The sequence below is a fragment of the Pleurodeles waltl genome, chromosome 6, assembly GCF_031143425.1.
Source record: "Pleurodeles waltl isolate 20211129_DDA chromosome 6, aPleWal1.hap1.20221129, whole genome shotgun sequence".
Lineage (NCBI taxonomy): Eukaryota > Metazoa > Chordata > Amphibia > Caudata > Salamandridae > Pleurodeles > Pleurodeles waltl.
Window position 1 is genome coordinate 588,245,577 of NC_090445.1, and position 11,722 is coordinate 588,257,298.

An 11,722-nucleotide genomic window follows, 5' to 3' on the forward strand; every position below is an offset into this window, starting at 1 on the left:
GGTTTGCATATCTGTTGTACAAGTTATGGTTTGTGGTCTTAACTATATTGAATCTCAATGTTTTTTTGGGGGGTTTTACTCCTCTCCCTTAACTCGAACTCCGTTTTCATTGCATTTCTCCATTGTTAGCTACTCATTTAGGAAAATGGCCTTTCAAGCTAAATTCTCCCAAACAAACGTGAATTATGAAAAAAACACATAATTGGAAATGTGTGAAATATGCTTCTATGTTGCCATCTCGGGGGTTCTGCTGAGATTCACAAACCCCACTGTCTTTGGTCTTGTGGTTTAGAATGTCACCAGAACCCCCGGATGGTAATGATTGACTGCACAGTTACCTGTTATATCTCTGTCTTGCCTTGACTACCCTTGCCTGGCCTTCCATTCGTTTCCATTCCCCTCCCCTCCCCCTTCTTTATCCCTACTCTGCTTCTCTCTGTGGCTGGTTCCTCCCATCACTTTCCCCATCCTTCGCTATTAGCCCCCGCCCACTTGTCCTTTCTTTTTTCTCACCCACTTCTCTCTTTGCTGGTCGTCCTGTCTCTTCTCTCTCGCGCCCCCTCCGCCTCGCTGGTCCCACCTCACTGGTTGCTTCTGCTTCTCTCCAGCCGCCTGGATGAAGGAGAAGGCCTCGCCGGGGGAAGTGCGCTACTGTGGTAAGTTATACCGCTCCCTATCCAGTGTTTCAGAAAATGCACGATGGAAGCTGGAGAGACCTTGGAGCACGGGATATTCTCGTGTCCGTCTCTTGGACTTAGGGTGACCAGATTTTGTGAACATAACACCAGGACAGTTCTCAAACATAGAAGTAGTGCTATAATTGTGCATTGATTGAGGGGCCCAGGCGACTTAATTGACACCGCTGACTAATTTTAGGAAAGACAGACAAAATGGCACTACAGTGAATTAAATGCAACTTATATTCACAGTATTAACTGTGTTAACTAAATTGCTTTCAGGGAAGGGACAATGATTAATTTTGCACCTAAATAAATGAAAACGTGCTCTCCTCTGCACTGAGTCTATCCTCTCTGAAAACCAGGACACGCTGAAAACTACTGAGAAATGTTGGTGGCAGAACTTGGAAAGACGCACATGGATCCATAAAAATATATTTGTCTTTGCCACAATATGGGCCGGAAAAAAACCGTACAGGATCTCTTTTTGAAACGTGACTTTGCGATAAAGATGTCCGAACTTTTCACAATTTAAACGAAACTAGCTAAGGGTCTTAATTAAAAGCCCCCTCCTCTCTCACATGTGATAAAGTAAGGAGAATGCTCACGAGCTGGGGCATCACTTGAGGGTCCTCTTGTTGCTAGGTTGCCCCTCCTTACATCCAGCTGTGCTGCTTCAGTGAGAAACTACAACACATCATGCGAGACTTTAAAAAATATAAAATTATTAACTTCTCGTTTCCCGTGACTTACCAAGGAAGGGCCAGAGGGAATGCCAGACTGCTCTCTATTTGAACTGTAATAGGCTGGCTTATTCCTTCCTTCCCCCAAAACCGGGACATTTTTCAGTTTTTATTAAAAACTGTCCACGAAAAACAGGGACTGTCCAGGGAAATCCGGGATGTCTGGTCACCCTACTTGGACTCCAAGTGGCAGGGACAGGGAAAACATGCTCCATTTGCTGGAAATGATACCGTGGGGTGCAATAAGCACATAGCTCCTAGAGTGGTGAACTTCCTGAGAAAACATACCAGGTCCTCGGCCAGTTGTCTCCAAGCATTAAATGTGGTAGAACAATGCCACTGTGGGAATGGACAATATTTTGGTTATTTACAGACCTTTCCCATGATATTAAATGATCTGTTTCATTGACGAAGTAGGCTGAATTGAGTTATTGGTGGGCTGGATTGGCATTAGGCTGGATTGGTTCAGGGCTTAGATCTTTCAATGAACTCTATTGATCAGGGAGCTTGGGTTGATAAATGGGCAAATGGTTGTTGGATTTAATTGGTTTGTGGGCTGGACTGGTTGGTTAATAAGACATTTTATTATGCTTTATTTGTAAATGGGCTGCATGCTTGGCAGGCAGAACTGATTGGTGATCTCCGCTAGTTGGTGGATCACATGTGTTGATGGCCTGAATTACTTTAGTTTGTGGGTAACATTGGTTGTGGGATGGACTGGCAGGTGTACTGCATTGGTTGTTTGACTTTGGGCTGGACAGATTGGCTTGGTCTAGGTGTAGACTGCAGGGGTTGGTGGGCTGCAGTGATCATTCGGCTGGATTGGTCTGCCATCTGGAATGTCTGATAACTTTCTCAGCAGCATAAGAACTTATGACCTGCACTCTTTCCCCCTTCCAGCAAGCCAGGAACAATGGGCAGACAGCGAGGCAGACTCTTCCTGCTCGGGGCAGCCCATCCACCTGTGGCAGTTCCTGAAGGAGCTTCTTCTTAAACCACACAACTACGGACGCTTCATCCGCTGGCTGAACAAAGACAAAGGTGAGAGCGCCCCTCTTCTTCCCCCAGCTCACCTTCAAGTAGATTAACACACCAGGGTCTTACTGGAGTAGGTATTCCTGCACTTGAGAAATATTCTAATAATGCTCCTTTCTGAGAGTTGTAATTGTATTTATATAGCGCTTACTACCCCTGTCGAGGCATCGAAGCGCTTTTCAGCGGGTAGCATGCTACTCCGGAACTCAAAAGGATTAGTGGTGGATTAGTATAGGGAAATATGAGTATAGAATTATTAGTATTAGTATAGGGAAATAGGAGTTAATTTGAGCGGTAGACATGTGAGTCTGTTAGTTGAACTGAATAGAATAATGGAGGGATAGAAGAAGAAGGAATCCAGAAAGTGTTAATTGGGAGATCATAGTAGTACATTGAGGTTTGGGGTGAGTAAAGGAGAGATGGAGGAAAGAAGATTTTGTAGAAAGGGATTAGGGAGATCATAGTAGCAAAATGATGTATGGGATGAGTCAAAGAAGAGATATGTGAGGGTGAACTTAATAGGGTTATTTGGGAGATCATAGTAGTAAACTGAGGTTTGGGGTGAGCCAGGAGGGGCAGAGGAAGGAACAGTCTAGGAAGGGTTATTTTGGAGATCATAGTAGTAGAATGAGGTTTGGGATGAGTCAGAGAGTAGGATGGAGGATCGATTGATAGACATATTTGGTGAGACAGTAGTTCATTGAAGAGAGTGATTTTTTTTACCACTTTTTTTTCTTGTACAGTAGACAAAGGTAATAAATATATAGATACATTATTACATAGGAAGGGAATACAAGTGTAAAGAGGATAATATATTGATACATAAAGTTGTATCATATAAACACAGACTTTCAAGTGTTGCAGTATTGAAGTGGTTGAATGCTGCTGCTAGAGATGTTAGAATGCACTGGGACAAAACATCAGCATGGATAGATGAGTACCTGAACCTGTCTAGGGGTCACCTCCAATCCAAGGGGAAAATATACAGTAGTCAGATTTTCTAAGGAAAGTGTTTTTTGTGTTAGTTTTTTGTTTGTAAGAATACTAGTGACGGTTTAGGTACCAGGAGATCATTGGAGACAAAGGTAATTATTTAGGACAGATAGAATGCTTCAGGAAAGTCATAGAGTTCAGGATAGAGTTAATGGTGTGGGCTAGAAGAAATGCTTTGGAATGAAGTTATGGTTTGGGATAAATGTGAATGTTTAGGTAGAGCAGATGGTTCAGAACAGAGGTGATGAGGGTAGGTTAGATGAAAAGCTAGAGAACAGAGGTGATGGTTTAGGATAGACTTAGCAGATGTAGAGATGCGGTTTCGGTTAGGGATGACTGTTGCTGATAGAAGTGATAGCTAATGACAAAGGTAATGCCAGAGAATAGAAGTAGTGGTTGAGGAGTAAAATGAAAATTGAGGGTACTTGTGGTCAGTTGGAATAGGGCTTTGCAGCACGCCTGCGGCTGAGCATAGAGTGGAATGTGGAAGCTGGTGGTGCGGACCAGGGTGATAACTGAACATACAGCAGTGCAGACAGAAGTGATGCTTCTGTATCTGCGTGATAATTGAGGCTAGAACTAATGGTGTTTCTAGGGGTGCTGGTAGATAAAGGATAATTCTTCTGACCTGCCTTGCAGTTAATTTTATAGTAGCTATTTGAGATTTTGGGTTAATTGGTGAAGCATTTTCCTTTTTCCATAGTATCTTTTGTACACATTTTCCATTCTAAGGATTTGAAGACGTGACTATTGCTAACTAATTCTTCCACACCCTCCAGATCTACCAAAGTCCAAGATATCCACCCTATCTCTGTATCTCATTGGTTCTTCTGTCTTTGCCTCTTCTCTCAGGAATCTTTAAGATTGAGGACTCTGCCCAAGTGGCTCGGCTGTGGGGTATCCGCAAGAACCGTCCAGCCATGAACTATGACAAGCTGAGCCGATCCATACGGCAGTACTACAAGAAGGGCATCATTCGCAAGCCGGACATCTCCCAACGCCTGGTCTACCAGTTTGTGCACCCTGTCTGAGGCCAAATGCAACCACGGGGAGAAGAGGTCTGACCTCAAGGGAGTGGGGTGGACCCTCCTTCCCGAATGGACCCACTAAGACTCACTGACAAAGAGGAGGCCTTGGATTCCTACAAAGTGGAATCCCATGGACGGGTCAGGGCCTGCCAACTGTATGTTTCCAACTCCTGAAAACAAGAAAGTGGGCTATTTATAGGGAAATGTATGTTCAAGAAGGACCTGCTAGATAAAAGTTACAACTTCACTGTTCCACCCAAGGCATCCTGAAAACCCTTCTCTTACTCCTCTGGGGATCCAGCTCTGACCTCTCTAGGCACCAAATAGAAATCTAACCGCTCTGGGCCCCACAGAGAGCTAGTGGCTGAGACTGGCGATGTTAAGTGGGGGTCCCAATACCTACCATCCACATGACATGTGCATACAAGGTATCACAGACTGCTAGCCTTTTTCAAGTCCACTGCTGGCCGTGCAATTGTGCGCCGTAGTCGCTTCAACATTCTGTCTCACAGAAAGAACTATTCTCTCATCCACAGTTAGCCATCCTCTTATACATTGCTAGGCATTCCCCCACACAGTGCCAGCAAGCCTATCACAAATTAAACTCACTACGAACATTCAGCTTCACACAAACTACTGGCAACATTGTACTGCATGCTGATAACCAGTGAAAGCCTTCTATATTACACTAAAGCCACTGGCATGCAATATATTATCACACAGTGGCATCTTCTAAAAATATTGAATTACGCACTGTGATCTCCTGATCACACATCTGAACCAGGCAAGTGTCCTGCCACATACTGTAGCCACCACAAACATCCTCCCATCCTATAAGAATTCTGTGCGATACTGCGAGAGTTCTATGGCACTCTTTCCTAAGGTATAAGTCACTGTAAGTAGTATCATGTGAGCAAATACTCACTAGCAGTCATGCTGGCCCACACCACTATGCATTGTGCTATACTCTATCATTACTTCGAGAACTGTATTACATAGTGCAGTCAATGCAAGTGTTCTACCACATACTGCTAGGCACCATGGCACACTGCAGACATGGCTCGTATTTATGGCAATGGTATGCAATCTGTTACACTGCAGTAGCTGTATTACCCATCACACCGTGTTCGCCACTGCAAACTTTCTGTCATACGCAAGTCTGCCCACGCTGCAATCGCTGTACCTTATTACACAATAGTACATATTCAATGCACACACTCTGCAACACAATTATTGCGAGCACTCTGCACCAGTACAATCACTGCCAGAAACATACTACACTCTGCAGCCACGGCTTGTGAAGCAAATGATCATTGCCTTGTGGTCTCTCTTAAGCCACACACTGTAACCACAGTCAATCACTATTGCACTGCAACTACTGCTTTGCAGTTGATCAAATATTGTTCTTCATCAGAAACTGCATAAATTGAAGTGTATAATGCAGTGCAAGTATTTAACCACAGATAGCAAACACACCTGGTGTTATATGATATGCTGCAAATGCTCTATCAAACACTGCAAACACTGCATACTGTCGGAGCATAATGATAATCACTCCTCCCACTTCCAGACATTGCAGCAAACCTTGCAGACAGTATATACAACGCTGTATGTTCCACGTGATTTCTGTCAATCATTGCGTCAGTGAAGGAATAATGACTGGAGCCCTAAAAGCTTTCTGTCTTATACCACAAACACTGGGTGCATTCTGTCACACACTGCAATCACGGCAGACGTCATGGTGCCTCTTTCAATCACTTTGACGCCTTAACGCATGCACTGCAATGACTGCACTTATTCTATCGCACTGCAAACACTTGCACACATTACCAAATTACAGATCACAAGATAATATATCACAGAGCATGCACCTCACGTACACTGCCAAACACTGCCATTTTTTATGAACCGCAGGAAACACACAAATCCACACTCTACAACCTTTCTAAATATTGTGCCTTACTGCAAACACTGCAAGCATCAGTCCATCAGATACTGCCAGACATGCTTTCACGCTATTCAAGTGTTGCAGGTACACCTCCAGGAGCTGACGAAAATTGTTCAGCTGAGTGCACCCAATACACACTGATTCGTGCACTGATACTGGGTCATCACACAGTAAGCACAAGGTATCTCACTCCATTACATTGTTCGAGCACTGCGGGCAACTGACAAACTGCTATTTGTTCTCTTATGAGCTGCAACGCGTAGACACTGCATTAGACACTAAAGCAGTATCACACTGAAATCACTGCATGTGTACTGTCATGTGGTACATTCTAGAAGGCAACAAGACACCGCCACACTGCCAGCATATGGAACTTGCAACACACACAGCTGTCTATGTTGTTATTCATTGCAACAAACTGACAACCGAGTAAAACACTGCGGCCACTCCAGTTATCACACTGGAAGCCTGATAATGCAGAGTGCACTGACCCATCATACACTGCTGGGATTCGACAACAGTTACAGAACTCTATGCTCACTGAAAAAAGATTATATTGTGCTACAGACTGCAACCAGCAGACACTCAATTGCATACTGCAAACAGAGCAACATTTACAGACGTTTACTACAGGTTAGTGGCACATACATTGTTGCTGGATAGTCACTGATTGGTGAAATCAGTGCAGGGGTTACATTCGTGCAGTGACATGAAAAATCACTGCACAGACGTACCTGGAGGCATGCTACATTATGCCCCAGCTGCCAGTATTCTGCCACACTGAACTGATGTTATCATATTGACAGATGGACCACATGTCTATATTTCATCGTGCACTGCCACGCCATGTATCACCAAGTGCAAGTTCTGCACATACACTGCACAGAATGTCAGCACACTTAACATCCTATATGCATCGTTCCAGGACCCAAAGCCACCCATTCTATTTTATAATGCAGTCAAGAGACGCTCAGTCATAGACTGCAATCTACGCACTGCATGCATCATTCTCTCATTCACTGCCAGGCATTATGCGCGCACTGCAAAGCACACTGTAGGTAAGCGAATGTACATAACAATACTTTTATTATGCATTGCAACAAATAGACACAAAGACATTCAATGAAACCACTGCATGTCTTCTATAACGCTGCAATCATTCTACATCCACTGCACAGTGGGTGTGTTATCACACCACAGCCACTGCAGAGAGTATTCAATACCACACTGCCACACATGTTATCACACAATATATACACTTCAGGCACCCTGGCCAATATCCTGCTATATCCCTAAAAGCTCAGGCCGCATCCCTTCCCTGAAAGCAATGCACGCATCATCTCATTATATGGTGCAATACCTTCCAGCACAGTACAGGCCCCGAAGGCAATCCACTGTCTGTACTTCACACTGCAATCATCGTACCACCCTGCACCTGTAGGCATCGCATTACTCACTGCAAGCACTGCAGATGCACTCACTCCGTATACTTTTTACAGACTGTACACTGCATACAGTCTGCAAGACACTTCCTTGGGCGTACCATCTTTATAACACAGGGCAAGCACTGCAAGTACACTGCCATCCTGCCTACTAATCCCGCGTACCCTTTTCCCGGAGACAGTTAAAGCAGACAGTGCAACGGGGATGAAGGCGGTGCTGCGCCATTAGAATGTACTCCCCCTGCACCAGGGAGCCCTGGGACACTCGGGCGCGCTATTCAAAGGGCCTCCATTCTTTCAGGCAGTGAGCAGTGACCTGTATGGGTCTCGTTGGGCCTGACCTGCCAGCAGACAATAGCGCGAGCTTCTGGCCCGCGCCCCAGGGCCCACGCTGACATGGCTGGGAACACCGAGGTGTTTGCACAGTCCCTGGCTCGGAACGCGCCTTGGAAGGGGAGGGCCACACTGGGAGCTAGCTCGAAGCTGGAGCGCACCCACGAGAACAAGGGGTCTCCAGACGAGAATTGGCCAACAAGCTATGTAGGGGCACGCGACTGCCCGCCAGACCTCCCCAAGGTATCGATTTAAGATGTCATGACGTCAGCCCAAGCCCCCGGAGCACCTCTAAGTGACGTCTCACGCCCAGGGACAGCGAGCACAGTGGAGCGGCACTACCGGCGCTGGCCAGCAGAGGGCACTCTAATAGCCGCATTTTGCTGTGTTATACTATATTACCATCCGACCACTGAGTCTTTTGCTCGGCTCATCCCTAGCCAGGGCCAGCAGCTGTCACCGCATTGTCAAGTCTCATATTCAGTCCGGGGGACTGGGGGCTCGGGGGATAAGGGGTGAATGATTTGAGCATTTACTACTGTCCTCGCTTCTTTCCTTCATTTTCATATTTCCCGACTTTTAATAAGCAATAAAGTGGTCATAGCAGCAGCATTGCGGTTATGCTGCTGAGCCATTCAGGTCCGAAGTTAAGCTCCTCTATCGGCGCAATAAGGACCAGAAGGTGCAGCCGAGTGCGCGACCCGAGGTCAAACCAAGATCACGAGGGTCATTATAGGACTAATAAAGACTTATTAGGGATCTTTATTCGCGCACATTTTGATTTATTTTACAAGCTGGCAATAAATATAGATGGGGTGGTGAGGAGGCACAGCGCATCCTGGGAGAGGCTATCTTCAATTTTTCATGTGTTTTTGTCTTTTTTTCTGTTGACGCTGCCTTAATAAGGCTCCTCTCGGCCTTATAAAATGAAGAGTAGACGTATATGTATATATAATAATAAAGATCTTAGATCCATTGCAGACTACGTACACCTCTAGTTGCCTGGCAATGTTTTGCTTTTATTTTCGTTGTTTCTCTTGTTTCTCAGGGCGAGTCGGGAGTATGTGCTTTTCCGATTCATGCCATGTCTTTTGTTGGGATCAGCGCCTCGACGCGAACCGTGTAAACCACAGGCCATTATCCAAAGACCTGAGGCGAACCAAAAAAAACACAGACTTAAAGGCCTAATTCGTAGGTATCACCAGGAAACCAGGAGGCCACAGGCGAGGCCAACACCGAGCTCCCATTTACGCCGTCGAACTGTGTGCCTTGCGGTTCATGCTTTAAAGCTGCCTTCTCATGGGATACACAAACTCTTGTCAAGTTTTTCTTTGTCATTTTTTGTTACCACTTCTCGCCCCTTTTGTTCACAGTGTTGACCAATGCCTTGGGTGGGGCGCCTTCATATTTCCCACGGGGGCACAGGAGAAGCGCAGACTCAGGTGCGACGACGCGCAACAGGTTAATGAAAGATAAAGCGAGAAGGGAGGTGCGTGGGGGAGGTGCGGAAGGGGTTACAGTAATTTTATTTCTTTCTTGTAATGTACACACATATGTCGAAACCCTTGTGCAGTTTCCTTCTAGGTTTGTTTGCGCACGCCGCGGTTACGCGGTTCCCACGAAGCTCAACGCTGGGGACGGGTTGGGCTTCGGTGGGTATTTGGGGGAGGGGACTAGTTATGTACCAGTTCGTGGGAGGGGGGGGGGGGGGTGTATGGTCTGCTTCTGGTCAGTGTTGCCATCCGTTTATCAGATACTTAGGAAGACTTTATGTCGTTATTCTTTCGAGACACACCACGCCAAGGTTTCCTGGTCTCGTGCACGTTGCGGGGCTTCCTGCGCTTTCAGCTGTCTGCAGGATTTCTCAGACTCCAACACAGACCCCTGGATTTGTCTCACGATGCCCCACACGTCTCTCTGGCGTGCAGCAGCAGGACTCCCTATCCGGCTTCTCGGTAGCACTGGGGTTGCTTATACCATAGATTGCCACAGAAGCGTCAACGAACTCTGTGAAATCTCGTCAGGCTTCTGGGGGCCCTTGCCTAATGTAAACAATCACTCAAAATCGTGCTCCCCGGCCCTACCTGACGAGAGGCTTCACTCTCGGATGCCATTGAACCTTCCTCCACCCCTAACAATCTTTAAACCCCGCCCCCACGCCCCCTCGTCATTCCCTAGCCCTACCTGCCGCTCAGGTGCATCGCGCTCTGATACGCCCTTGAATCGCCCCATCCCTCCCAGTCTTTTCAAGGCCCCACTCATCACGGGCATGATGGAAACCCCGGCAATTTCTTGTGGTGGCCATTACCACCTCCTACGTTTCCCCATGATTAATTAATTACATAATGAGGCTGCCGCTCCTCACAATGTAATCAGGGGAAAACGTAGTAGGAGTAATGCAATTACCAGTAAGTATTTGAAGTAATACATTCAACCTACTTCAGTCTGAAACATACATGAGTAGAATTAAAATTACGTCTGCCACCTTGGGTGGGGATTGATGGGGGTTCAATGGTTCCTCCAAAGTGCATCCCTACGAACAGCGCTGGCTCCAGTCTCGGGTACACAAACGAGGAGTAGGGTGCAGCTCGTGCCTGTGGTATCAGGCGACCTGACCTCTAACCTCAACTTCCCAACTTGGCTCAACTCTGTTATCCTCTGTAAATCGCTACAGCTTTCCGGGCATAGCTTCTTCATTTGCTGAAAATTATGAGCGTTTAGACACAAACTAGCTTAAATATTCAGTGCATTTATTATTGAAGGGTTACATCTTAGACGCAAAACAAGACGAATCCCTTTATGAACAAAACATGAAACTTTCTTATCTATGCTGTGAAGCTCTCCAAATGGCCACTTGATGTCAATCTTTACAACACCAATTCATTTATCACCCAAAATAAATTTCAAATAGTGATGATCTATATATATATATATATATATGTCACAGGAAATAAATGCATCCCAATCAAACTTGTTCATCACACATTTATTGCTACAATGCAATGGACACATTTCATAATGTTACCACAGTGCAGCATAACTGGGGTCATTGATATTTCCTGCCTCATAGAGTTCATGTGTTAATCGCTTTAGAACAGCCGCATACTCATACCCAAGACCCAATTAATGAGATTGTAGCATTCTGCACAGATCTATCTATTGTATCCTGCTAAAATACCACCGTTTATAACTTCAACACATGAAAAAAACACCATGACACAAACTGTAAACACAAATTCACAGAGATTTTATGTTTCTATTATTGCTGTTGGAGGTGAGGGGCCTTATGTCCCACCACTATAACCTTTGCCTCTCATGCGTCATGACCAGTTCCCATACTCAATGGTAATAAAAGCGTATTGCACTCTGCTCTGCACGATATTATTTTATATATTTTAAAACACCCTTAGACATTCACTGGAAGAACATAGTTAAGGTGAAATTATGGTTGCAAAATAAAACAGAAAAAACACTAAAATGTATAGGCTATGGTTAGGAATGCAATCCATTACTCACACACCAA

At 45.4% G+C, this 11,722-nt stretch overlaps 1 protein-coding gene across 2 annotated transcripts in view; it reads left to right on the forward strand.

Annotated features, from left to right (window-relative positions):
* The window catches only part of SPDEF (SAM pointed domain containing ETS transcription factor), a 64,166-nt gene extending 54,291 nt beyond the window's left edge, over positions 1 to 9,875 (forward strand). For both annotated transcript variants that reach the window (XM_069238836.1, XM_069238835.1), the window contains exons 4-6: positions 609 to 656; positions 2,321 to 2,461; positions 4,301 to 9,875. In XM_069238836.1, coding sequence (XP_069094937.1) covers positions 609 to 656; positions 2,321 to 2,461; positions 4,301 to 4,479 — 368 coding nt within the window. In that variant the 3' untranslated portion in view covers positions 4,480 to 9,875. The remainder of the gene's footprint in view (positions 1 to 608; positions 657 to 2,320; positions 2,462 to 4,300) is intronic.
* Positions 9,876 to 11,722: the final 1,847 nt, after the last annotated feature.